This window comes from Rosa chinensis, chromosome 5, assembly GCF_002994745.2.
Source record: "Rosa chinensis cultivar Old Blush chromosome 5, RchiOBHm-V2, whole genome shotgun sequence".
Lineage (NCBI taxonomy): Eukaryota > Viridiplantae > Streptophyta > Magnoliopsida > Rosales > Rosaceae > Rosa > Rosa chinensis.
In genome coordinates this window covers 66,965,013-66,991,191 of record NC_037092.1, presented here as the reverse complement: position 1 = coordinate 66,991,191, position 26,179 = coordinate 66,965,013, and the positions used below count along the sequence as shown (strand labels likewise).

Below are 26,179 nucleotides of genomic sequence, written 5' to 3'. Positions count from 1 at the left end.
AATTGGCAAGGGAAGGACCACGTAGGTTCAACCGTTCAATTGAGGGCTGTGAGTGACAGCACAGTGATACTTGATTTGGTTTTTGGGATTGCCCAGAATAACTCCCCATCTTGATGCTCCTATTGGATATTTTGGTGCTAGTCGGTAGCCTCATTGTACTGTGACTACTGTCAAATCTCTCTCTCTCTCTCTCCTCCTTCTACCTTCTGAAGTGGTCCTGTCTTCTTATGGCAACTTCACTGAATAATAATACTCGGATGCTCGTTTTCTTTCTCAGAATCTGAGATTGTGTTGATGATTGTTTTCTTTGGAAGAGCAAGGTCAAACTAATAACATTATTGAAGGGCAGATCACACATAATTAACCAATGAATAGGAGGAAAACGTGCTTGTTGAAAAAAATGGAAGGACAATGTGAGACCGACGAAGATTTCAGAAATATTTTCATTGGCAGTTTGCGTGGGGATGTTAGGTTTTCTTAGACCGATGAAGACAGATTTATTATCAAATTTGGCTTCATTCTGCAAGTCTAGTAGATTTCATATCAATGTTGCTTCAATTTGCATAGATCGTCAAGTTTTTTACGTTACATCTGGTAGATTTTATAATAATGTTTCATCATTTTCATCAGTAACCGCACAAAATAAAATAAAAACAGATATATCAATAGCGATAATTGACTCATCGGCAAAAGCTACAAATAAAAAGAAAAAAAACATACCTTTGCTAATGAATTTTTCATTAAAAGCCTTCTATAAAAATTTAAAAATAAAAGGAATACACTCTCATCATCTAAGGTGAAGCACTCCACATTTTCGCCTAGCAGCATGAATGTTGTATTGTTCTCACACAATCCCATATGGTTTAGACTACTGACATGTGGCTCGCTGCTAAATAGTAACTGGAAGAGAATGGTTAGAAGCTCTAGTTTCCTTTTCAAATTTCATAAATTGTACATCCTTTGAGTTATATATTTATATGTAGCTTATAAACTATCTCAGTTCTTGTTATATAAAGCTATAAAGCATGTAGATTAATGACATTTAAAATGAGCATTCGATAGAGTGCGCCAAAGTATGTTGATATTTTAAAAAAATAAATAAATAAACAAACAACCTAATGACAAGCAAATATATTTTTTTTGAAAGGAAAAGTTCATTGAATTAGCGATTGAAATCGCTCATGAGGGCATCCCAATGGGGAGCATACAGAAGCCAGAACGAGCCTGACCCTAGAGCTAAGATAGAACAAATAAGAGGGTGTACTACACCAACTAGTTGTTCTTGTACAATAAGATATTGCTCTGAAATTTTCCTAGGGAAACTAGCAAAAACTATAGGTAGAGCCTCAGCCTCCTCAAGATAATTACCAACAATAAAATTGTCACGACCTTGAGATTTATAGACTAAACCATCAGAATTTGCAATCTGGATATGCAAAAAATCGGCAAACCAATCAAAACTAAATTCATCCCAGCCTAAAGCACGATGCTTGCCGAGGCACGCAATTGTGGTACTCACAGCGTGTTTACACTGAGAATTCTTATAAAATGTAGAATTGAGTCGTCTACCAGTCGGTAAAAGCAGCACATCCGATCAAATGTAAACAGCATAATTGAACACAACATCATGCACTCCTGGATCCCAAATCCAAGCCCATACAGAAATCTGGCCCAACAGAAGGGCGAGGTGTTCCCCATAGCAGCCCAAACTCCTGGACACCGGATTTGATTTGGACACCCAACATCGGCTCCCCGATCCAACCATCGTTCGTCACCTGCCTCCGGCGTCGTCTGCCCCAAACACATCGACCAAAAAAAGCAACCTCCTTGGATTATTGACTCTGGCGCCAACTGCATCCAGACCACCATTGCTGGCCACTTCAATGACGACGCTGCCAGTAACAATTCCAACCACCAGATTAGAATCCAGCCGCCGCTCTGCGCTAGCGCAGCCAACAGTCCAGTTCCCCCATCAAAAATCCACCAATCCCTGTAAGAAGGAAGGCGCTGCCCGAGCCCAAACCCGAATCTCCTCCCCTGACCACGGAAATGTCCCTACCATGGTCGCAGCCCGAGGTTGAGCCAACGAATACATGCTGCCAAGCAACGTGTAGCTTGCGATCCTTTGAAGCGAGGAGTGAAATGATCAGCCGCTTGGCATGATCGTCAAGATGAGAATGGTGGAGGTGACAGGGACCTCCCTGAAAGCCACCCAAAGGAGGCGGTGCTAGGGTTTTGAGAGAAAAAGCTCTCAACTTTCATCTTTATTTTTTGATAACTCTATTCTAAACCTTAGTTCTACAATGATAATTTTAATAAATGTTCAGAGAAGGAGAGAGCGAGTTAGAACACCACTCGACCATGAGTACCACTGCCTTCTGAAAAAACATCATTGTAGATGCTAGTGCCGCCATCTCGCCAACCATAGAAAAATTAGATAGTTGCTAGGTTATGACAAGCAAATATATTTGTTATGCAATGAGTGAATGATAACTAATTTTTTTGGTTATTTAGGGTAAAAAAAACTCCACATAACGCCCTTCCTCTCTCGAGATAAAAGATAGTGTCCCAAAGTTACTCTTTACCCTTATACTTACCTTTATTGCTTGGCGGATAGGATATTGTAACTCTTTTTGTTAGACGCTATCCACAAAGACAATTATCTTCCATTCTCTAGCTTTCGATTCATATGTATAATAAAAGATGGTGGCCACACCAAATTGCAACAAATGAGCCTAGAAGTTACTCACGTTTCAATATGCTTTGCCACTTTTCCTTCCTTTTGTTTAAAATTGTCTTTTTCTTGCTTTTACGTTTTCAAACTATCCTGCTCTGCACTTGATAAACCTAGGCCTGGGAATTCAAAGCCGAGAAACCGATACCTATCATGTCAGATCCGAACCAAAACCGATCGGCTCTATATGAAAAGACAGCTCTTCGGCATCTTGACACGAACCATACCGAAAACTATGTAAACAGGTCGGCACCGGTATGGGTCAAATACATATCGAATTGTCCGACCCAAGCTGAAACCAGATCATGACCTCTGGAGCTCCGCTGCCCGTGGCGGTTATGTCTAGGATTGAGTCACTGGGATTCGTGGTGAGCCATGGGTACGGGTTGACGAAGGTGGTGTAGTGCGCGTGGAAGCCCGGGTGGAATAAGTTGTCGGCGACGGAGAGGGCGAGGCTGAAGTCGAGGCAGGGAGTGGTGGATCTAGATACGGGTAAGCAGGAAAGAGACAATGCTCTGTTCTCAGAGGGAAGAGAATGCCAAAGATGGGCATATGAGAAAGAGTGGGCCCCACTTCCCTGACCTTGATTAGAGCGGGGAGGTGGTTTTCTGAGGCGGGTCTATGATGTTGGGTTATCTGAAAGAGTGAAAGACCCAAAAGGCACAGCCAGTTGCATGAAAGACAGTTGGTTTTCCACCGGCGAACTGTTGAAACCGATTGGTACCGAAACTATACAGAACCGATCGGTTTCGGGACCAATCGGTATCCCTGATAAAATTCCGACATTCCGAACCGACCCAAGCCAATTATAAAGTCGGTATCGATCTCAGAATAGGCCTATTCCTGAGCCGAGCCAAACCGATCCCAGCCCTACTTGATATCTTCATAACTCTCGATTTTTAACGGTCTTATTATTCACTCCCAGTGTTTTTGAAGAAACAACTCATACCTCACCATTGCACGGCAAAAGTTGTATATAAATTTATAGAGTATTTTTATGTTCACTCTAATTATGATTTACGAATTCTTACATTACATTATGTGTCATCTAAATCACAACTATATATCTAATTTAATGTTGCAGAGCATATAAAATATCACAATCTGTCACTTCAACTGTAAATGATAAACAGTTACATGCCATAGCAACCATTTTTGGATCTTTCTTTGTGGCACCGTGACAAGGATTTCAAGGATTTCTTTGTCCCACATTCCTCTAACAATTACCTAATAACAAGTTGCCACTTGACAATTCTCTCATGAAATTGGCATTTCCTTTTCTCAGAAGTGTCTTTTGATGAAAGGTTGGGCCAAAGAGGAGGGACATTTTCTCAATAAAGTTAGGCAACACGTGGTGGCCCTAAGCCGGAAGGTTGCCATGACTCTTCTCCTCTGCAATTGTCCCATTTTGATTGGTTTTTGGCTTTAGGGTTAGTTTTTTTTTTTTTTTTTTTTTTTTTTTTTTTTTTTAGGAGAAAAAGAAGAAAATTACAAAGAAAAACCCATCGGGCAACCAAAGCTAAACTTATCCCAGTAAAGGGCAGGGAGAGCCAAAACAGGGAGACACTGCAACCAAACTCTTGGAGACGAGCTTGATCCCATATACGTAATAGCATCAGCTAAGAAGTTCGCTTCCCTAAAAACATGAGAGAAGGATATGCTTGTGAAGGAATTAGCAATAGAAGCTGTCTTTTAGGAGAGATTTGATCATCCAGGGAGCTTCACACTTGAGGTTGACACAGTTGATTATTAGGGACGAGTCACCCTCCACTAAAATATGGTCCAGGTTGAACCGCTTAGCAGCTAACAAGCCATCTTTAAGAGCCGTACATTCAGCCATAGGAACTGTGGAAAATCCAATAGATCTCGAACCAGCAACAATGGGATCAACAAAATGGTTTCTGATAACAAAGCCCGCAGCAGCCAGGTTTGACAAAGAAACTGACCATCAAAGTTGAGCTTGACGAAGTTTTCAGGCGGAGCGTGCCATTTAATGACTTCACTCAAGCTATTGGAAGAAGCAGCAGAATGGGGTCATGGGTCCTGTAGGCAGCACTAAAGGAGGCTGAAGCATGCACTACAGAAGCCAGACTGAACTCCGTCGCCCTGAACACAACATCATTTCTATTTTTCCATATTTGCCAACAAAGAAGCAAACAGTTTTCCAAAGCATCAATTGGAGCATTCTTAAACATGTAAACAATCCAATCATCAAAACAATTAAAGGTAGTAGGGTTCTGATTCAGATTGGATATAGACCAAACATCCCAAACTTTTGGGCACGATCGAAAAATATGATCCAAATTTTCCACACCATTGTTACACATGCCACAAACAGGGTTGATACTAGAATTGAAGCGAGCAAGTCTTGCTCTTGTTTTTAGTCTATCCCTAACAAGAAGCCAAGCAAAGATTTTTGCTTTTGGAGCGATATTGAGCTTCCAAATTTTTTAACAAAGGAGATATCTCTAACAATCGAAAAATCTAAATATTGAGAGAGTTTCTCAATATTCCACACTCCATTAACAAAATAATCGGAAAAAGACTCATCTAGATCAATAGAGGCTCTGCTAGTCGCATCAACTAGCTGAATTAAGGGGAAATCATAGATCCAATTGAAGGTCCAAAATTTTATGTTATGACCATTTAGGGTTAGGTTTGATGCTATGATTAGGGTCCTTCCAGTTGTTGGGATGTCATTTAAAGAAACAATTTAATGTGTGGAAGTGAATGACACACCCCAATTGGTAGGGAATTGATGATGTTAGTCTGGGGCCTCCAGTGGGCCCACTTTTGTTTACCAAACTTTCAAACAGGCCCACAGCCGAACCATAATGAATTTCTTAACTAGTGATGATAATGGTGTCGTAGATTAAGGATACCAAAAGCTCCCAGATGATTATGGAAACCATGTAGAGGTACACACCTGTCCTTAGATTTATTCCAAAAGCAATTTGATTTTAATCATTTTATGGTCCTACTTAAAGATAGTATTACATGGCTTCACTCATTTCATCCTTCCAATTGCTTCACTACAGTTTAGTGACGTTAAATCACAACCCAACGATATTCACTTGAGGGAAAGTTTTAAAAGATTATCTGGTCAAATGCATCTAAATTACATATATTAAATTTAAAACCTGAAATTATAACAACTTAAAACTGTGCATTTGTTTTCAGCTGTCAAATTCACTTGTCTCTCACAGTCCCTTAGATGAGCAGACCTCGATAAATGTGTCCAAAGACTAGTGTATATGTTGTATCAAATGTGTGCTTTACATCACTTGCAGGCTCACAGGTAACTTGAGTCGTCAAAGTACTTGTGCCAAAAAATGTGTAGTACTTTAACAACATTACCACACTTCAGGTAATAAAAAATGAAATGGGTCAACAGGCCTGAAAAACAGGTCCGGTGCTTGTGCGGCCCTTCCACTTTTCCATTTAATTTTAAGTCAAAAGGAAGTGAAATGTATGCATCCTTCCCTGTACAGAATTAATGGGCATAATGGCAAGTCATAATCACCCAGTACACGATAACGACCTGGTCACAAGGCACCATCACCACTTTCAAATTGCGAGTCCCCCTCAATTTCAATCTTACACAATCAATCAATCTACATCCGACCTTAACAAGGCTCGGAAAATAAAAGGCCAATCCCCAGTCTTGGATAGGAATATAACAACATTGTGGACGAACTGCTCAACTGCAAGGCCCATATCCATGTATATTTCTAGGTACGATATAAAAAAGTAGATCAGTTTCTAAAGATTAAATCCACATTACAAAGAAAGAATCAGTCCGGTCCGAACCCTAAACCCCAAATTTAACCTCACAACCCCAAGCTTTAACAAATCTACCAAGCCCCAAACTCCAAACAGAATTGGAAAATTGGTTTTTAATTCCAATTTCTATGTGCCAAACTGCCAACTCAAAATAAAATACAGGTCGAAATGTTTTATATAACGGATTATTAATCAATGAAATATATCCCATCCATCATTTTAAAAAGTTCAAAGCAGTATTGAATTCCCCAAAAAGGGTCCGATTTCATTCATTTTATTGCGCGAGCAACAATCAAAGTATCGGTACACCAAGGAGCAGTCCATTTGAGTCCTTTCCGGGAGCTAGAGGAAATGCATCTCAAGTACAACAATTAGAATATTCAAATCTTCATGATCAGCCAGTCAGTTCGACCATATACAGCAACCCGCAATGCAACCTTTAAATCAAGCACACCAGCACCTGTATCAAAGGTAAAAGCAAAACTCAATACAAAAAAAGTGCAATATCCTTCACAATTTCAAATACCAAAAATATGATAACAAAATGCCCGGGCATTTCAAGGAACAAGGTAAAAAAACTGCTGGAATGTCTGCATTAGTGGCACTACATGAGATCAAAGGATGCCCATTAGCAGCACTACAAGACAAAGAAAGGCCGGCAGGCAGAGGCTTTACATTTAAATTCAATACACGACACAGGGTAGCCAGAATGACTTTTATTTAGATACCGAGAAATCCTGCCCTACATTCCGGACCCGGGCTCCAATCTGGGACCTCGTGTGAACCCTAAGAGCAAACCATGGATCTGACCATTACTCATTGGTAGCCACAACGGCCAAAAAAACAAATACAGAAAATAAAAAAAAAAAATCATTTGGTTCCAAGACAAACAAAAAAAAAAAAAAAAATCATTTGGTTCCAAGACAAACAAAGAGCACACTGAGCTGGAAATGAATATGCACATAGATGAACAAAGAGCACACAGGCACATAGATGAACCTTAACAAGTACAATTATTTTCTATTTAACTAGTAGCAGCACAAACCATGCAACATCTCCATGGCAACCCTGCCAACCCCTACAGTAAAACTAAAGTAATAAATCCTTACCTGCAGGATTTTAGACCCCAATAGTTACAGGAGTCTGACCCTACATTAGGCTGCCAAGAGCAAGACCAGTTACGAGTCAGTCCCATCCTGAGTACAAGGCCGAGAAAACACGGCCCCTCAATTTCCCCATTATCCAACCATTTAAAGCTATCATTTCGCAATATTACATCCCAAAGGTTCTGTTATACAGATCGCCAGAACTGGGCATCCGAAACTTTGATTCTTCATAACCAGAATAGAACTTATTGTATCCTAGTCTCTCATTTACTCTCTCATTTCTCAGGAGCTCTGCCATACCCATAGTGTTACCGCCCTGAACCTCATTCCACCCATCCCAATGGCCATTTGACATGGACCGATTATTTCTGGATTGTTGGAGAGAGAGTTGAGCAAAAGGCGACATATTGCTTGCCTGAGATTGATCCAAAAGTCTCGAAGACATTCCATAGTTATCATTGACATGAGAATAGCCATCCCCAAAATCAGGATACCTAAGGTTTTGTTGTTGGGAGAAGGATCTTTGCATCAAGAGCTGAAGTCTTGCATCGTTTTCAAAGGCACTTAACTGTGAAGGGAAGTTGGATCTCATATCTACACCAGGGTTGTTAAGCCCACCTTGCAGTCTCCCTTTACCAACTGCCAATATAGCAGGATCCATAAACTCAATATCCACAGAGCTACCAATATTCCCCGTGGGCTGAGGTTGATAGGCATTTCTCAACAGAGAGGAGTTATCATGCAAAAGATTCCCTGAGAAGCCGTTAATGAAATTAATACTTAAAACACATGAAATAGACAGTGAAGTCAATTTAATAGAAATTGCACAACTAACCAGACAGTGAGTCAAAATCATGCTCTATTCTCTCTTGAGAAGTAAAGCCCGGAGGTGGGGCCCTGCTTGGCACAGAGAATCCTGGAGGAGCAGAGATTTGAGCCCTTGAAACTGCTGAAATATGCAAGAAATAAAGGTAAGAAAATAACCATAGGCAGCAAAAATCATCCACAATCAAAACATCAAACAAAAGATTAACATGTTACAGACAGCAAAGAGGCCTATCTGATGAATCCATTTCAAATTATAGACTAAGATATGGAAATAAATTTTATCAACAAATAAAAAACTAACCGAACACCAACAAATGTCCAACAGAAGACCAGAATCCCTTAAGTGCAAGAGTACTCACCAGAAAGCTTGTTAGAAGAGAAGGCTAAAAGATTGTTGGCGTGATTTTCAGAATCTTCAAAAGTACTAGAAGCAAACCCATTTCCACTTCCAAAATTATCCAAACATAAATCTCGATTTTCAGAATAGCCATGATGGAATCCTTGGTTCTGTGCCTGGTTCTGTGACAACCGCCCAATGACATTCTGAGATGACTGTAGATCAAATGCCTGATTTCTAGAATCCTCCTGTCTTGCGAAAGAGAATCTTGACTGATTATTATTTGGCACCTTCCACGAACTGGAATGTTTCTGAGATCCAGACTGTCTATCAGATTCACCCAAAAACTTGGAGAAATTTTGAGGCGATGTTATTGGGTCATCCCAAGTGTCAAAGTCCATTGATAATATATTTGAGATTATGCTGCTCTCTCCCTTGTCTACAGCATTACTGAAATCAGGATTAGCTGCATCACCCAAGAATCTTCGACCATGCTTCCCCAGGCTTTCATTTCGGTTAAGAAATGAATGCTCCAAAGGCTTCTCTAAACCAGAAGAGCTGCTTACAAAATTCTCATGGTAACCATTAGATTGTACCGGAATGTTGGTTGAAGATAGAAGTGAGCTGTCCCTAATTTTATTATCTACAAAAAGGCGATCAGCACTTGAATAAACTGCACCATAACCCTCACTAGGTAGCAACGGAGACCTAGAGTGATTTGGAACATGGACTGCATTGGGCAAACTAGACAGATACGGCGCACGACTCACTTCTGGGTCCTTGAGTCTTTGATTATCAAAAGACAGTACATCCTCCTCCACCTCAGAAGATATACTAGGTAATGGTTGTGACTCTGATAACCAGTTGGATTGTTCTCTTGTTACTGCTCTCTCAGTTGTTATAGGAGATTCTCTAGGCTGTTCAGCACAATATTGTTGTAACCCTTGGTCCCGAGGCGATTTAATATACGAATTATCTGAAGCTGAATTATTAGGTCCGACTACACCAGAATGATCAAGCATAGAATTTCTATCAATGCTCATTAAAGATATATCGGAGCATAAGCTTTGGGTGGCTTCTTCATTAGAAACAATACTATCACTTTCATGACAGGAACTAAAAGGCTGCCGATTATGGTTGGTGGCAGTGCAAGTTGGCTGCATACTACTGCCACTATTGTTGTCCTTGGATGCAGGTGGACAAGATAACTGACTGCTAACATTAACAGAAGCAGAAGCTTCATCGGGTGCAGCAGGATTGTCCGACAGGGCAATTTGACTATCCACACTAATGTGTTGTTTCACAATTTTCAGTGATTCCGGTTTACCTTTAGCTTGCATGGTCCGACTGTCTTCATTCAAAGTTGGCCTCTTTCCTGCATCGCTATGCACTATAGAAGCCTGGCCAGTAGAAACAGCAGCCAAAGAAAATGGCACTGTGCAACTGACTGTATCAGGTTTCTGTTTTGTATGTCCGTTTGAATATATTATTTGCATAGCTGGTGGTTGCGAATTTGAACCACGCGTACCCCTGCAATATGCATTCCATACTTTTAGAATTCATTACAACCATGAACCCACCACCCGCGTAATCAACCAAAAATAGATAACTACCATGAGGCTGCAGCTGGAAGAGCAATAGATCTACCAGAGCTTCCATTTGGAGGAGAACCTTTAATGAGGGTTCCAGTATTCTGCCAGATAAAACAAAACAAAAAAATTAGAATAAGAATATATGCCATGTCTAAACTATCCACTAGAGTGTCAAAGCAAAACAACACCTTGATAAGAAAAAAGGGTAAATCTCCAAATTGATTGCAACCAGCTCATTCGTCTGGCTTCATCAGTTTCAAAATAAAATATGAGACTTACACTTGAACCATTTTTAACAACAGGCCCTGCGGTAGAAGCAGAACTGCTATTACAGTAATCATCTAGTGGTGGAGGCAACACACTCCCTGACCGCCGCTGCATAGGGTTTAGAGTACCAGTAATTTGTTGTACTCTACTCCTTTAAAACCATTATCAGTTAGTTGATCATTCAATGAGAACACTACTCACGTTACAGAAAGCATAAAACTAGAGAAAGCATATTAAACTAAAATATTCAGAGCTTAAACTCCAATAAAAATTTATGACTTGTTTAACTGTGACTCATGCACATTTGGGAGATCGAGTTACAAGATTAGAAGACCCATTGTACCTCGAGGCTCAAACAACTGTGTATGAAAAAAAAAAAAAGACCAAAGCTTCAAGATTTTTTTTTTTTTTGGGTTGAGAAACAAAATTAATGCACATTGTGCCCCAACAGCCATTTTTTTTTAACTGAAAGCAACACAAATTTCCATAAAATTAGGGAGGGAGTCCTGATAGAAGATTGTCATTAACAAGTGATAGTACACTGATCATTGTAACAAAGAATGGAGAAGATAAAGAACTGAATACCTAGTGTATGCAGAAATTATTTCATCTTTAGTGAAACTATCCTCATGACATCCAACCTCGTGCAGATACAAACAATCGGGATTGGTGCAAGGCTGGGAACAACAAAAAGTCAACACTCAACAAGATTCATACAATCTAGCACCTAAGTAAAAAATTACTGCATTAAAGCAGATAAGGGAGTAATCATACCACATTTCTTAGCCATGCGTGACAATACTTTGTGGTACCAAAGCAAGCCCTGAAACATATAACTAGAAGATTATCATGCTGACAACCCTATGCTGCTAAAATCGTTGCAAAATATTACTGAGGTAACACAGTCAAATATCTAGAAACATGTATATACCTCAAAGATCTTCCATCCAATAGAAACCCATGTACATTTTGAATACAGCGAACCGCTTCCTCCTCTTTTGAGTAAGTAATATATCTGAATACAAAACAATATTATGAAAACAACAGTAAATGGAAATATAAAAAACAATCTTAAAAAAAAAAAAAGAAGAAGAAGAAGAAGATGGATTAGTTTAATACATCAAAACATCTCGACTTACACACTACATGTATTGTTTGGAAATTGTTGAATGACACCAGCTGCTGTCCGAGACATAGAAACCTTTAAAACCTTCCCATATTGAGCAAAATATTCTTTACGCTGCAGTAGCTGCTTAATAGATGCATAAAATTATTAAAAAAACAAAAGAGTCGGTGAGCCTCTATAAGACAAATAAAAATATGATCTAACGCACAAATGCTGAAAAAGAGATATGGAGGGAGAGGATACATCTTCATCTGCCAGATTAAGAGGCAACCCAACTATGTAAACAAGGTTCCGTTGAATCACTCGCACACTGCTAAGCTGCTTTCTTCCTTCAGTGGTTGGCTTAACTTTTGTCTTCTGAGACTTCTTTCTCTCAGTATGGATTTCAGCCACCAATCTGAGGGGGAGGGATTTAAATTAACAATTGATACTGTAATTTATCTGATCCAAAAAGAATTATGGTTTCAAGATTAACCTCTCACACTTCGCAGCCCCTACAATCTTTTCCTTATCATAAGGGGTACGGCATGCAGGACACCGGCCCTCAGAGTCATCCTTCTCAGCCATGTCCATTATGTGGTGCCAACACCAAACACATATCTGCATTCAAGAAATATAATACAATTTGTCAAACAATTATAAAGTTCAATTGGTCAGAATGGTACAACATTTCACCACTTCAATAAATTCAAGATTCAGAACTAACAAACTCGTAGTTTGCAATATGACTATTTGCTCGTGCAGTGCATGACACTCCAATTCTTTTGTGAATTTTAATTTATTTATTTTAGTCTTGCCACAATATGTTCTGAGGCAAGGCTACTGAGTAGTTGAATAACAATGATGAAGTTCAAAAATTTAATCAAAGGAACCAGGCAGACAAAAGGGGAACATTTAACCACTGAACTTCCCATCAAAGTGAAAGTGAGACGTTAGTATCCCGCACCTCATAACCGCATTTGCAAGGTTTCAATTGCTGATCTGTCAAATCCATTTCCTCAGCGCAAAGAGGACAAGTCTTTTCTCCCTGATCACTCATGATTTTCCTAAAAGAAGATGCAAAAGGGTAGAAATATAAATAAACACGATGCCGAAGAACACAACACATCTATACTCAAGTCAGCTATAATGGCAGAAACATAAGAAACAACGAGATTTCACCTTGACTAATTATAAATCTGAAAGCAGTTGTTTCCTTAAATCATGAGACTAACAGTAAGCTTCTATACTCAAGTAGAGACAAATTGACATCAAACACAGAATTCAAAGTTCCAGTATATAGTTTGCATTTGTTTCCAAGAAACTAAGCTGAATGTCACCAATATATAGTAGTTAAGTTTAAGCGCAAGTTCATTATTGCAAATTCACATTACCGAGCTCAATAAGCATAAATTACTAGTTGAAAACAAAATCGAAAAATGGCAAAACCCTAGAAAAATCCAAATCAAAATAAGACTGGCAAACAGTGGAACTTAAATCAGTCTGCCGAATCCCCAAACCCTAAAGAGCTCAACTAATTACACAGGCGCCATTTATACATTGACAAATTCAGTACCCGAACACAAACCCGATCAAATCGACGACAAAGCAGATCAAATTCAAGCATCAATAACCACAAAAAAAATACATAATAATCATCAAAATAAAAGCAAAATCCGCAATTCGAAAACCTAATCGGAATCGTTGACATGCAAAAAAAACGCAGAACCTAACGCAAGTATGTAAATGGAGGTGAATCGGAGAGAGTATTGCAATCGAACTAATCCGATATAGAAACTAATCAAAAAAATCAAAACTCTAGAAAAAAAAAATCACGATGTAAAAATAGTCGATTGAAAAAATTAAGAATTAGGGATCTGGAGGATGAAACAAAACGATCGGGCGGAGAGATTAGGGTTGGCAGAAGAGAGCAGAGGAGACTTACAGTTGGGGGATCGAGAAGAGGACGAATCTGTGAGGATGAGATTGTGTGAGAAGCGAAACGCGAGAGAGAGAGAGAGAGAGAGAGAGAGAGCGAGAGCGAGCGAGGAGAGAGATGGAGAGAGAGCCACAATAAGAGGGTGCTTTTTTAAGGGAGGATGGGAGACAAGGGCTTGTTTGGCTGCTCTGCTCTGCTCTGCGCGTTGCTGTCAATTAAATATGGTTGAGTTCCAGAAATGCCCTTGGATTTTGGTGAAACTACCGACACTTGCCTTTCCTTTGGGGAATCGCTGTGCTGTGGCAACGTTGTCTTTTCGGCCCTTCTATTTCCGGTTTTGTCGACTTTGCAAACTTGCTTCGTTATTTGACTCCTACTGGATTGGGTCTACACGTAATTTTAATTTTTTTTTTTCTGTGTGGATTTTCAGTGCTGTGTTGGATGCTTGCCATGTTTTTTTTATAATACTGTAGTAGTTGTTAGAACAAAAAAACAACAACAAAAATCTTAGAGAAAATACGGTCGTTTAGTTACTTAAAAAAGTTACATATAATAAAGATGTGACAGATAAATGTCAGTAACTAAACATTAAACAATATTACATACTTGAACACGTGATAGTCCATAACAAATCATAACATAGCGTTATGTAGACACCCTTAAACTATAAAATTTCGTGGTTGTACACTTGTTCTTATTGCATTTTTTGCAATGAGGAGAACATAAGAAATCTCAAGAAAAAATTTATTAGGGTTTTCTTCTTTACTAGAGTTTTTTTTTTTTTTTTTTTTTTTTGCAAAAATACCTTATTCAATATCTCAAACCGAAGAGATAAACTGTGAGTCTTGCTTCCAAACTTACTTTAATAGGTTATGCAGGTACAGATCTCACGATTATGCAGAATCATTAGTTTTGGCTGATGGCTCTTACTTGCTTTAACATTTTCATTCTTGAAAATCAGCAAAGCTCGAGGTATTTTAGGGAATGATGGGAATGCTTAAGGGTCCCAAGGTGGTGTACAATTTCGAGACGATGGTTTTGGTCGTCTCATGGCTCATTTTGAGATTTTGAGGTTCTGGCGCTATGAGATGGTGTCTTACACAATGATCAATGACATTTCGATAATAGAATGATTGTATTGGCGGAGTATGATAAGTAATCTAATCCGGACCTAGTAGAATATACTACGATTGGCGTTTGAGTTCAAATCATGAATATTTTCTCAGACTTGAAGTTAAAGAAGGTGGCACATTACACAATTACAATGCTAGAGATTGTTTTTATTGTTGACAGTTTCAGCTTGATTCAATGTCGACGACGGTTCAAGTGATGGTTGAGCTAGCGATGTCTAGCATAGTATAGAAGATGCGCAGGTTTAAACTTACACCTATAACTGAAATAAAGGTTTTTTTGTTTTTGGTTGAAAAGGTGAGCTGAGCATGTGTTAGATGCTTGCAGTCGAAGCATACAGTTTGAAGGATGTTTACGAACAAGAAGTTTATGACAAGGTAAGTAGTGATTTCATTTATTCAAACATGAAGACATGGTACTTTAATACCATAGTCGGTGGTTGTTATCTGTCATATATGTAATTTTGTTCCATAATGATAATATACTGTTGTATTACCTTAGTGGCCCCAATTTATTAAGAATGTTTGTTATTAAGGATTTTTTTCTTTTCCTTTTTTTTTTCTGGAAACCCTCTTCAAGCATAAAATTGCTCAATTTCCATTTTTCTTTCTTCAATCATAGCTTTAGATAACAGTGACTTCTAATAATTTTGAGAGAAAGGCTTAATAGTCTTTTATGCTTATGGAATCAAGACTATATCCATAGTCTTATAGAGTCAACATTCCACACTCAGTCACCCACCCAATTGCGCTGGTGAACTTAAGACCACATAAGATTCTCATGATTTTGCAAACTCATGCATCAAACATGCAGTAAACCATCAAACATGTAGCAAAACCATGTGAGACATTGGGTGTCATCAGTCGCATCAAACGGTTGCCTTTTCTTTTGTAAATCAAAACATTAATTGGCATGCATATTAGTCCTTAGACCCTTTTTTTTTTTCGCTCTATGTGCTTTGTTTGTGCTTGGTTATATATTCGATGCTATTACAAGATACATTGATCCCACCCAGCAGGAGTCTAAATCTGTGGAGACAACGCTTAGGTTAGAGTTCTAATCTTGCACTTTTGCATGTGGATTTCGTCCAACAAGTCCTGGAACTTCATAGTCCAAGTGTCCAACCATGTATGAGATTGTTATTCTAGCTACTTAATTGCTAGCTTTATGGTTAAGAATAGTCAAATAGAAAAGATTAGTTCTATGGTTTTGTTAAAAAAAAATGAGAGCTCTCGCTCTCTCTTCCTTGCGGCGGCTAACCCTAGGGTTTTGCTGTCCATTTTCTTTGGCTTGCGTTAATGGTGTTCGCGGTCATTGCCTAGCGAGTTCTCTGGACTCGTTTACCTTTCCCTTCCAACCATCCGGTTGTTGCATCCTCATCTCATCTGTTTGTCGGTGGGATCCTTCCTCTTCGGGTTTTCCTCGTGCTTGTGCCACCCTCTTTAGAGATGGTGACGGACGGCGGTGCCGTGGTTTGGTGGATCCAAACCAGATGTGGGATCCGGGATCTACTAAGTGGAGGCTTACGGTAAGAGGTACGATCAGACTTTCTTCGGCTATAGCAAATCGGCTCCGGGTTGTTGCTGAAATCAGGAGATGGTTAGAGAAATTGCTTTCGATTTCTCTACGTCAGTGGCGATCCTGGCTGTCATGGGTATCGACAAAGAGATTGGCCCTTTCAGGTGAAGGATGAAGGCGCTGTTCTTGGGCCCTTTGGTTGCAAGGGGATCCTCGGTCTTGTCTTGGTCAGGGGATGGCAGCGACGGTACAGTGTGTCTCGGCGTCATGGCGGTGTTGCTCAGGAGGGGTGCCCTGCATTTCGGGTGTCCAGAGTTGGGTTGGAGTGAGGGTGCCCACAGTAGATCTATTTGGGCCTATACCTGTGTCAATCCGGCTTTGTCAGACTTCATTGCTTCAAGCCGTATTTGGATCCGGATTTGGGATCCAGGAAACACTCAAATCCGAGACAGTTACTCTTTTTGATCTGGTATTGGTTATGGTTCTTAGGAATTCATTTGCTAATTTTCTAGTTTTTGACACCCTCGGTTACTTTCGAACTCCTAGTGAGCGAATCACCTCTCCTAGGTGATCATATCATTGGTTACGGTTACGGTTATGGTTACGGTTACGGTTACTATTACATTTACACTGCTTTCGTGACATATGCAGTGCAGCGATGTCGTTCGGCATCAAGTCACATCCTGGTTACCTCTGATTTCAAATGTTTCTATGCATCTTGTTATCTTTTATTTTTATTTCAGATGCGTTTGTGCATCTTGTTATGCTTTTTTATTTTATTTCGATGTTTTTGCTCGCTCCATGTATTCCTTAGTTTCACTTAATATAGCTTGTCGTCTTCCCTTCAAAAAAAAAAAAAAGAATAGTCAAATAGGGTTAGTCACTCTTCTTAATTTCTTATCTTCTAAAATTCACGCCGATAACCCTATTTTTGAAAAATATCAATTAATTGAACTGATTAAGTAAAAAAAAAAAACCCAAAACTCCCTTACCATAGTTGTTTGTAATTAAATATTTTTTAAAACAAAAAAAAATAAGAGTATTTTGAGTTTTTTGTTGATTTTGTTGGGTTGCTCAACATGGATTTTATGTGTAACCATATTGACCCTAAGGTGGTGTTCATATTTGAGAAGAGAAGAATTAATTTGATCTGTTCATATTTGAGAAGAGAAGAGTTAATTTGATCTAAGTCCAAAACTCACACCCTGTATTAGATGTAGTCCAACTGAATTTTGTTGTCAATCGTGGTCCTATGACTCAGCTGCCATATTAGATTTACTTCTTTTTCTATCTTGCTGACTCAACACGTAAATTTTTCATTCCTAATATACCCTTGTTTAATAGATTTTGCATAATAAACAGTTAAAATCACCCAATTCCTCCCTATTTTACAAGAGAGTTTCTATTGGGACCTCCAAATCTGCTTACTTGACCTCACTCTATTATAAATTATTAAATGACATATATAACCTACTATAAAATGACCATTAAGGACAATAATTATATCCAAAAAATTATTATATTTATTTTCTCTAGACTTGCCTATTCAATAATATTAGATTGCATTCTTTATTATTTTCCCTATCTATTTTCATTTTCCAATTTCACTACATACTCATTAAAGCATTCATATATATTTAATAAAAAAATAAAACTATGATTAAGATAAAAATGTATGATATGCATATTGAACGCATATTGGTCAGGGAGAACAAAATAAATTGTATTATGACCTAAATCTAAATCTATCCATTATATTTGCAAAAAGAAGAAGAAAAAAAAAACAGAGCTAGCAAATAAAATTAAATAAAAAAAATATTTAAATAATTAATCATGAGGTACAGAAAATAGAGAAACATTAAGAAAAAATGATTAAATTTTTTTTTTTTGCACAGATAAAAAAGAAAAAGTAAATAAAAAAAAATCACATAATATTTCATGTTATTTTATTTTTATTAATTTTTAAAACTCAATACCTTGTGTTTGATTTTTTTTTATTGGATAAGAGATTTATGTTGTCTGATTAAGGAATGGAGATGTAATTAAGATTTATAGAGTAATTAAATCATTGAAATGACTAAGTTTTTTATTATAAAGATCTTAGTTTGTTTGTAAATTATATGAGTGAGGTTATTTGAGGAACTTTAGTGAGGTTTAATGAGTAAATTTAGTATTTGAAAATTTGATAAGAGGTGTAAAAAGCATAGAGGTCAAATGAGCAAATTTGGAGGTTCCAATAGAAAAACACATTTTACAATCAATACTCTACTTTTCATTTTTTGGTAGGAATTTATATAAAACACAGAATTTAAGTTATTAAAAACAAAATTAAGTTACCAAAAAAGGAAACATGGAGTGTGGATTTCGCTCCTCTATATTAATTGTAATCCTAAATTATTGCAATCTTGTTAATGTAAAATTAGCAAATTAATATGTTGACTTTAATTTATATTATTATTTTCTTGATTGAAATCTCCAAGCAGACATAAAAGGATTCAACTAAGGCACTGCCTGTTTTTGGGACCCAAAAACAGAATTAAACTAGACTATCAGTAAAATGTGACACATCACATTCCACTGTTTCCTCCGCAGCAGTAACTTAAATTTTCTGACATTATTCTTCCTTGATCTTGCTTATAACGTATTGCCTCATTCTCTTTCTTCTTTTTCTTTTTATCTACCGACTCATCTCTTTTTTCCTCTCATCCGTGCATATCTTTTTTCCAACACATACTTCTCATTTCTTTGTTTAATGCACATCCAAATATTTATCTTTGTACGTTTTTGAAAAAATTGAATCCCTATATTACCCTTGCAGCAACTAAAAAAGAAAACCAAATCGAGAGATATGAGTTGAAGAATGACAAAAGCACAAACCAAGTACCAGAGGGATTTGAGAAATTTTAAACAATATCATATATCCACATTGTTCAATGCCGGCAATTGCAGTCTATTTGCTATTCTTCTATTTTGTAATGAATATGTACTCAATTTCACAGGGATTTTGTCTTCTGTCTAATCCATTGCACTTTATTTGCATGTTCAACACAAACTAATAAAATTCTATGCTATATATATATATATATATATATATATATTGTAGATCATTTCATTCTTTTAATTGGCGCTGGAAAGTAAAATTTCACTACATGGCAAAGTTATAAGCTTTATTATTGTAGACGTAAGCAGTAATGAAACATTAATCCATTCTCAAATTAATTTTCTTCATGAGGGTTTTTGAGTGGTGAAAAAAAAAATTGTTCCAACGATTTCTGCAAATTATTGTGTTACAAAGAAGAACATATATGGAGAGGTACAATTCAATATACGGAAGAGGGGTAAAGTAGGAAGTTTAGGGAGAAAAGTATAAAAAAAAAATAGGAGTGTGTAGTAAGTAGCTTGGGATGTGTGTGTGTCTATATATATATATATATATATATATATATATAGATCATATCCAGAGTAAGGTCTCACTTTGAAATTAACGTGTGAGGTTGGAGTTTAGGGTCACTTTTCGGTTTCATATCCACATCTCGACCGTTCAGTTTTCAGGTACTAATGTATAGATCATCTTTGCAAAATTTCAGCCAAATTGATGGTCGTTAAGGCATTGATAATTGTTTTAAAGCTAGTATAGTTCAGGGTGGACATATTCAGTTCGTTCATTGGTTTAAATGAGTTAGATACCTTAAAGATCATCAAATTGGCTGAAAATCTGTAGAGATGATCTATACATTAGTACCTGGAAACTGAACGGTCGAGATGTGGATATGAGACCAAAAAGTGACCCTAAACTCCAACCTCACACTTTAATTTCAGAGTGACCGTTCAGTTTCCAGGTACTAATGTATAGATCATCTTTGCAAAATTTCAACCAAATTGATGGTCGTTAAAGCATTGATAACTGTCTTAAAGCTAGTACGGTTCAGGATGGACAGATTCAGTTCGTTCATTGGTTTAAATGAGTTAGATACCTTAAAGATCATCAAATTGGCTGAAAATCTGTATAGATGATCTATACTTTATACTTTAGTACCTAAAGACTGAACAGTCGAGATTTGGATATGAGACCGAAAAGTGACCCTAAACTCCAACCTCACACGTTAATTTCAGAGTGAGGTCTCGCTCTGGATAGGATATGTATATATATAGGATTTTTAAACTCTTGTGTTCGTTAAAAGTAACACTGGATCGAACCTTCCAGCTTCATTGGTGGTTTAAAAATTGCTGAACTTGCTGGTAACTTTTGTTATGTCAAGTTAATATGATGCATGCATAGCCCCAAAACCTAACTCTCTTTGGATCTCAAAACTAGTGGATTCAATTAGTCCCTAACAAATATCTTCACCTTTCTCATTTTCTAACCTAACGGAAGAAAGCCTCTCACTCTATAGCTTGGAAAGGAATCCTTGATGCCAGAGATATCATTCTTAAGGGTATGAGATGGATTGTAGGTGATGGTATGTCAATTCTCTTTTGGTCTTTTAACTAGGTGAATCCATTTCCTCTCTATTATTTGATTCCTGAACAGGATAGGAATCACTTGGATTGGTCTCTTAAAGTTGGACATTTTATTTCTAATCCTACTTGGAATAAGAGGCTTTATTATCTATTCTTCCTTCAGATATTGTTGATCAGATTGTTGATATTCCTCTTCCTATAGAACCTACTAATGACGAGTTTTTATGGCGTCTTTCCCCTTCGGGTAGTTTTTCAATCAAAACTACTTCTTTGATTCAATATAACCAGGTTCACTCTCATCCTAAAGCTCTTTTGTTAGATAAAATTTGGAAGTTACATATATCTCTTAAAGTTAAAATTTTTACTTGGCTCTAATTCATTCGTAACCGTCTTAAAAACGGGGATAGACTTGCTTCGTATAACAGTTCTATATCTCATTTATGTCCTCTTTGTAATAATGATACTGAAACTCTGGACCATTTATTCAAAAACTGCCGTTTTGCTACTCAGGTTTGGTCCCATACTTGAACTGCTAGAACTTTTCATTGGAATGGTTCGTAAATTTCTTGGTTAGAATCTTTTACTAATAATAGAAATATAAAGAGGTGCTTTCTAATGTTATTCTCATACTCTGGTCTATATGGAATGCTAGAAACAAAACTATTTTCCAAGAGAAACGGTTTTCACCTACTGCTGTTTGGTATGATGCTTTTCATTTTGGCCTAACTTATAACCAAGTAAATAATAGTAGGAATAGTCATCATTTACAGTCTAATATGCACTTTAAATGGTATCCAACGACTAACCAGTTTCTTAAACTAAATTTTGATGGTTCATTTAGGAACGGAAAGGCTTCTATTGGTTTCATTATTAGGAACTCGGATGGCAATCCTTTAGTTGCAGCTTGCAGAGTTTTAGGTGACACAAATACTCTAGTTGTTGAGGCTACGGCTCTACGTGAGGGGCTTCATACAGCGTATCTTCAAACATTCTCTCATCTTACTGTTGAAGAAGATTAAAAGCTTTTAATTGGTTGTATCAAAGGATCTGCAATGACTCCGTGGATTTTAAGGACTCTAATTAAGGACACTAAGCAATTGGCTACAAAGTTCCAGGATATTATCTTTAGGCATACTTATAGAGAAGCTAATTTTGCAGCTGATCACTTAGCAAATTTAGCCTATAATCATTCTCATCCTAGTATTTGGTTTTACTATCTACCCCTTTCTGTGTGCCCGTCATTCAATTTGGATCAGCTGGGAAGGGGTGTTAGTCGTGGTTTTTCTTTCTTGTTGTAACTTTTTCTGTCATCGAAAAAAAACTAGCTGGTGAACCTGATCTCTTTATTTTTTCTCATTACGTCTCACAGGATCATGGGGCTTCAAGTTATGAAAACCATAGAAATGACTTCTTTTCACATAATGTGGATTTACCGCTTGTTTTGTAGGAAAAAAATATGTTATGTAGTTTAACGCATGAATGCTGTTAATAGTTACAAGTTATCCGGCCACTATGCAAATGTGTATATTTATGTATGGTCTCATGTGATTGTGACAAATAAATAAATGTTGTTTTTACAATCTTGTGTTATAAATAGTGTTTACTTTTTTGACCGAAACTAAACCAAACTAGATTAAACGGTTTGGTTTGGTTTCTTATACTTGTAATACAAAAACCAAGACTCAAACCCCATCGCACTAAAAATCCAGTTCGACTGGGTTTAAATTTTGGTTTCTACCAAAAACCTAAGTGAATCCTATACATGCATACAAGCACTACTAGAATTTTGGCCTTAGACATCGGCAAGAAACCGATGTTAAAAAAAAAATCGTCCGATGTCTTAGTGAGTGATGTTAAAGATCATGAAAACCCAGACATCGGTTAGTAGCCGATGTTAAAAATGTCGATACACATCGCTTCCTTGTAAGTACCTGATGTATAAATTGGGTCTTAACACATCAGTTTTCTTTTATAAAACCGATTTATCTTCTTATTATCACATCGTTTTATCATTTTAATCGATTTATGATCTTCTATTGAACATATGTTTTATAGAGAGAACCGATGTACGGTTTGTTTTCTAACATCAATTTATTATTTGAATGTGTTTTGTTGTTATTGCTTTTGCTTCAGCTAAACTTTACAATCAATTTTCTTTCCATTATATACATCAGTTCTTGATGATAACCATCAAAATAAAAATACATAAAGATAGAGAGAATATTAATTTTCATTGATATTGATAAAGTACATAAACAATTGAAAAACAAAGGTCATAACAACATCCTTGTAAGAATATATACAACCTACGTATACAACATCCTTGTAAGCAAAGATTCCACTATCTTAACAAAAAGCTTGTAGCAAAGCTAACATCTCTAGCAACCCTCACCCCCTTGACAGTCCGAGTATTGCTAAAAATTGTGCTCCTATTACCTGCAATTGATAGACTGCAACCATATACACTTTGAATGTAAGCTTAATCATATGCAAACTTGTCACTAACCATCCCTTGCATGATACTCTGGAGCCATGTATCCGAAAGTTGATTTTGTTGACATTGTTTATTTTTTTTTTTCGTTTTAGCATGTGGAGTCTTGCCATTCTTATCAGCATATTTAGAAAATGTGATTAGCATACTTTCAAAGGGTTTGACTACATATCTTAATCAAAATCACAAAATGGGATATCTCACTGCAACATATTTTCACATCAGATCGTCACCTCCCAAAGCCTTAATACCAACCAAATAAATCACTTCAATAAAGTATAACACAAAATGGAAGGCCACATATCTGCAGAAGGAAAAATACAAGGCCTTACTACCTCCTAATAAAAAACTCTCCATGTTGGTCTTGAAGGATCTCATACACAATCCATGCTGCTAGCTGATTATACATGACCAGATGTGCATGCTAGAGAAGTCTATGCTAGCAACACATAGAAAAACATATATCGGAAAATAATCAGCTTAGAATTCATTTTGCTCAAGTAAATATTAATGCATTTCAGATATCAGCTCAGACTCAAATAGATGGAGTCAAAAATGAATTTACAAGACAAAAGAGTGATTATAATTACAAATACTTTTTTATGTGAGAAACATGAATTAATTAACAAAAAAATATGTCAATAAGTAGTCTGCAGCTGCCACAGAACAAGCCAGAACATACACCAAAAAGAACATGTATATGTCAACTGGTATGAGCAGTTTTACAAAATACTTTTAAAAAAAAATACAAAACATATTTAAGATGGCTATTAATAAGGATTCAACAACTAAGCAGTCATTAAATATTATCAAAAAAATAAATCAATCAATAACTAATTAAAGACAAAGAATCAAAGTTGAATCACTAAGTAATGTTACCTTTGGACAGAACAAACAGCTACCACAAGGCATGATAAAAGCTCCAACAACATTAGATCCAATTGGTAATCTGAAACAAACTTTTTTCGTTAGAACTAAAGAATAGGTAATCTGAAACATTGAGAAGATGTTTGCATATACAAAATATTAATGTGAAAGAGCTAAATGCAAGTTGTTATGAGAGACCTCAGGTCATCTGCACATATATGTTTATAACCATTCACCACACTAAGCCACCATTAGCCAAACTCTTAGTGGAGAGGCTCTAATAACTTCCAGAGGGGTATTAGGTCATACTAGCTCCATCCATTAGTACATGCCAAGGGAAATCTAACAACGAGTATAACTATAAATATTAATCACAGCAAAATCCACAGAACATTACTGAAAATACATTGCTGCCAGCCTGCCATTGAAATAAGGTGCACCTTTCTGGGATCATTTGTCTGTAGCCGGTCCATGTTCAACAATCCCACTAGTAATCTCGTGCCCCACGACACAAGGGCTAGCAAATTGAAGCTTACCCTTCAAAACATGGAGATCAGAATGGCAGAATACACAGGCTAAACAAAAAAGAAACAAACAATGTCAACAAAATGACATCCATCCTTTAAAGGAGAACAATGCCGCACAGATACCAACAATAATTTCAATTCCAATTATCCATACCAATATCAAATTTGAGATTTCACTAGCACGATTCCTAAATAGCATAGAATTTGAGTAATTGATCTGATTAAGCAAACCCATACCAGCAGGCTTCCTTCAGATCCTCATTGGATTTCTTTGCCTGAAATAGAATGAACTCGATCACTGATTCTGACCAAGTCTAAGTATTCAAGACTGAAAATTGATAAAGGCCCAAAAATTTAACTAGATGGATTAGCTGAAATTTTTACCTCAAGGTTTACTTGAGACCAGAGTACAGACGAGAGAAAACAGAGAAAAACACATACGGGAAAGAGAGAAAGTAGATATGGAGGACTCTCTCTCCTCCGTCACCGATCTCTAGCCACCGAAGTGGACTCACCGTAGCCACCATCTTCTTCGCCTTCCTCCGATGAGTCAACACCAGGCTGCAACTTCGAGATGAGCCCCACCTCTCTGCGAATTAGTTTTCTAGGGTTTTGTGGTTTGGGATTGATTAGAACAGAGAGAGAGAGAGAGAGAGAGAGAGAGAGAGAGAGAGAGAGAGAGAACGGGAACATAAGAAGGAGAGGGATAGGATTTCGGGGAAGAGCGTGAGGGAAAAGGGGTCGCCAGTTTCATGTGTGTAGTTGGAGACAAAGTGAGTGAAGTAGAGTGGCAAAATTTTGTTCCCCACGTGTATGAAATTTTTTCAACTTAGTCTTTCCGCGTTTTTGAAAATTTTGGAATCAAAATATAGACATCAGTTAACAGCAAAAATCGATGTCAGTTATATGCATAGAAATCGGAATTTGAGAAATCGATGTTACTAACATTTGTTTACATCGCGTGCATTCCTCACTGATGTAATTGTTGTAATGTCTAAGAGCAAAATTCTAGTAGTGAAGGTAACTCACAGAGTGAATATTCATAAAAACAAAATCAAGAGTGTCTCTCTCTAAAAACTTAGAGAGAGAAAATAGATATGCAAAACCCAGTTTCCCTCCCCCTCCTCTCTTACCTAGATCTAGATCTAAGGCCTAAAGTTGGGGGCGACTCCTTTGGTCTGGCTTTGTCCCAATCTCCTTGTTTTCCTTGACTTCCTTTGTTTTAGTCTTAACTATTTGTTTGCTCAATCCATCTCTTCAATTCAAATTTTCAAACCATGAAGCCAAAATTCTTGATGCTCTTCATCCATAGCCATCTCTATACCTCCCTCACCTTTGTTTTGTTTTCCCTTCTTACCTAGTTTCATGGCCGCATAGTCACTCTTGGAAAATGACTGCAAATGTTCTCCTATTCCCTCTCAGCTAGCAGTTCCCCCCTTTTTGGGATAAGAAAAAAAAAATACTTGGCTGTTATATTGATCTAGATCTCCTTC

General features: G+C 37.3%; 1 protein-coding gene across 3 annotated transcripts; it reads right to left on the bottom strand.

Annotated features, from left to right (window-relative positions):
• Positions 1–6,615: 6,615 nt before the first annotated feature.
• Positions 6,616–13,857, bottom strand: LOC112202134. Of its 3 annotated transcripts, XM_040505374.1 has the most exons (15): positions 13,698–13,855; positions 12,720–12,819; positions 12,249–12,373; positions 12,017–12,170; positions 11,787–11,899; positions 11,579–11,662; positions 11,422–11,470; positions 11,233–11,324; positions 10,660–10,798; positions 10,402–10,481; positions 8,811–10,318; positions 8,459–8,572; positions 7,627–8,376; positions 7,193–7,303; positions 6,616–6,977 (listed from the first exon to the last, which is right to left on the bottom strand). In XM_040505374.1, exons 2-13 carry the CDS (start codon positions 12,810–12,812, stop codon positions 7,790–7,792), a joined length of 3,138 nt encoding a protein of 1,045 aa, XP_040361308.1. In that variant the 5' UTR covers positions 12,813–12,819; positions 13,698–13,855; the 3' UTR covers positions 6,616–6,977; positions 7,193–7,303; positions 7,627–7,789. The 3 variants fall into 3 exon arrangements, with proteins under 3 accessions (XP_040361308.1, XP_024198819.1, XP_024198821.1); XM_024343051.2 differs by lacking the exon at positions 7,193–7,303 and having other exon boundaries at positions 13,698–13,857; XM_024343053.2 differs by lacking the exon at positions 7,193–7,303 and having other exon boundaries at positions 11,787–11,896; positions 13,698–13,856.
• Positions 13,858–26,179: the final 12,322 nt, after the last annotated feature.

Coding starts and splice junctions, on each gene's coding strand:
- LOC112202134 (XM_024343051.2), bottom strand. CDS start 12,812: ATGAGTGATCAGGGAGAAAAGACTTGTCCTCTTTGCGCTGAGGAAATG. Junction 11,471..11,578: donor TTGGATGGAAGATCTTTGAG/GTATATACATGT, acceptor TATATGTTTCAG/GGCTTGCTTTGGTACCACAA. Junction 8,377..8,458: donor TGATTTTGACTCACTGTCTG/GTTAGTTGTGCA, acceptor ACGGCTTCTCAG/GGAATCTTTTGCATGATAAC.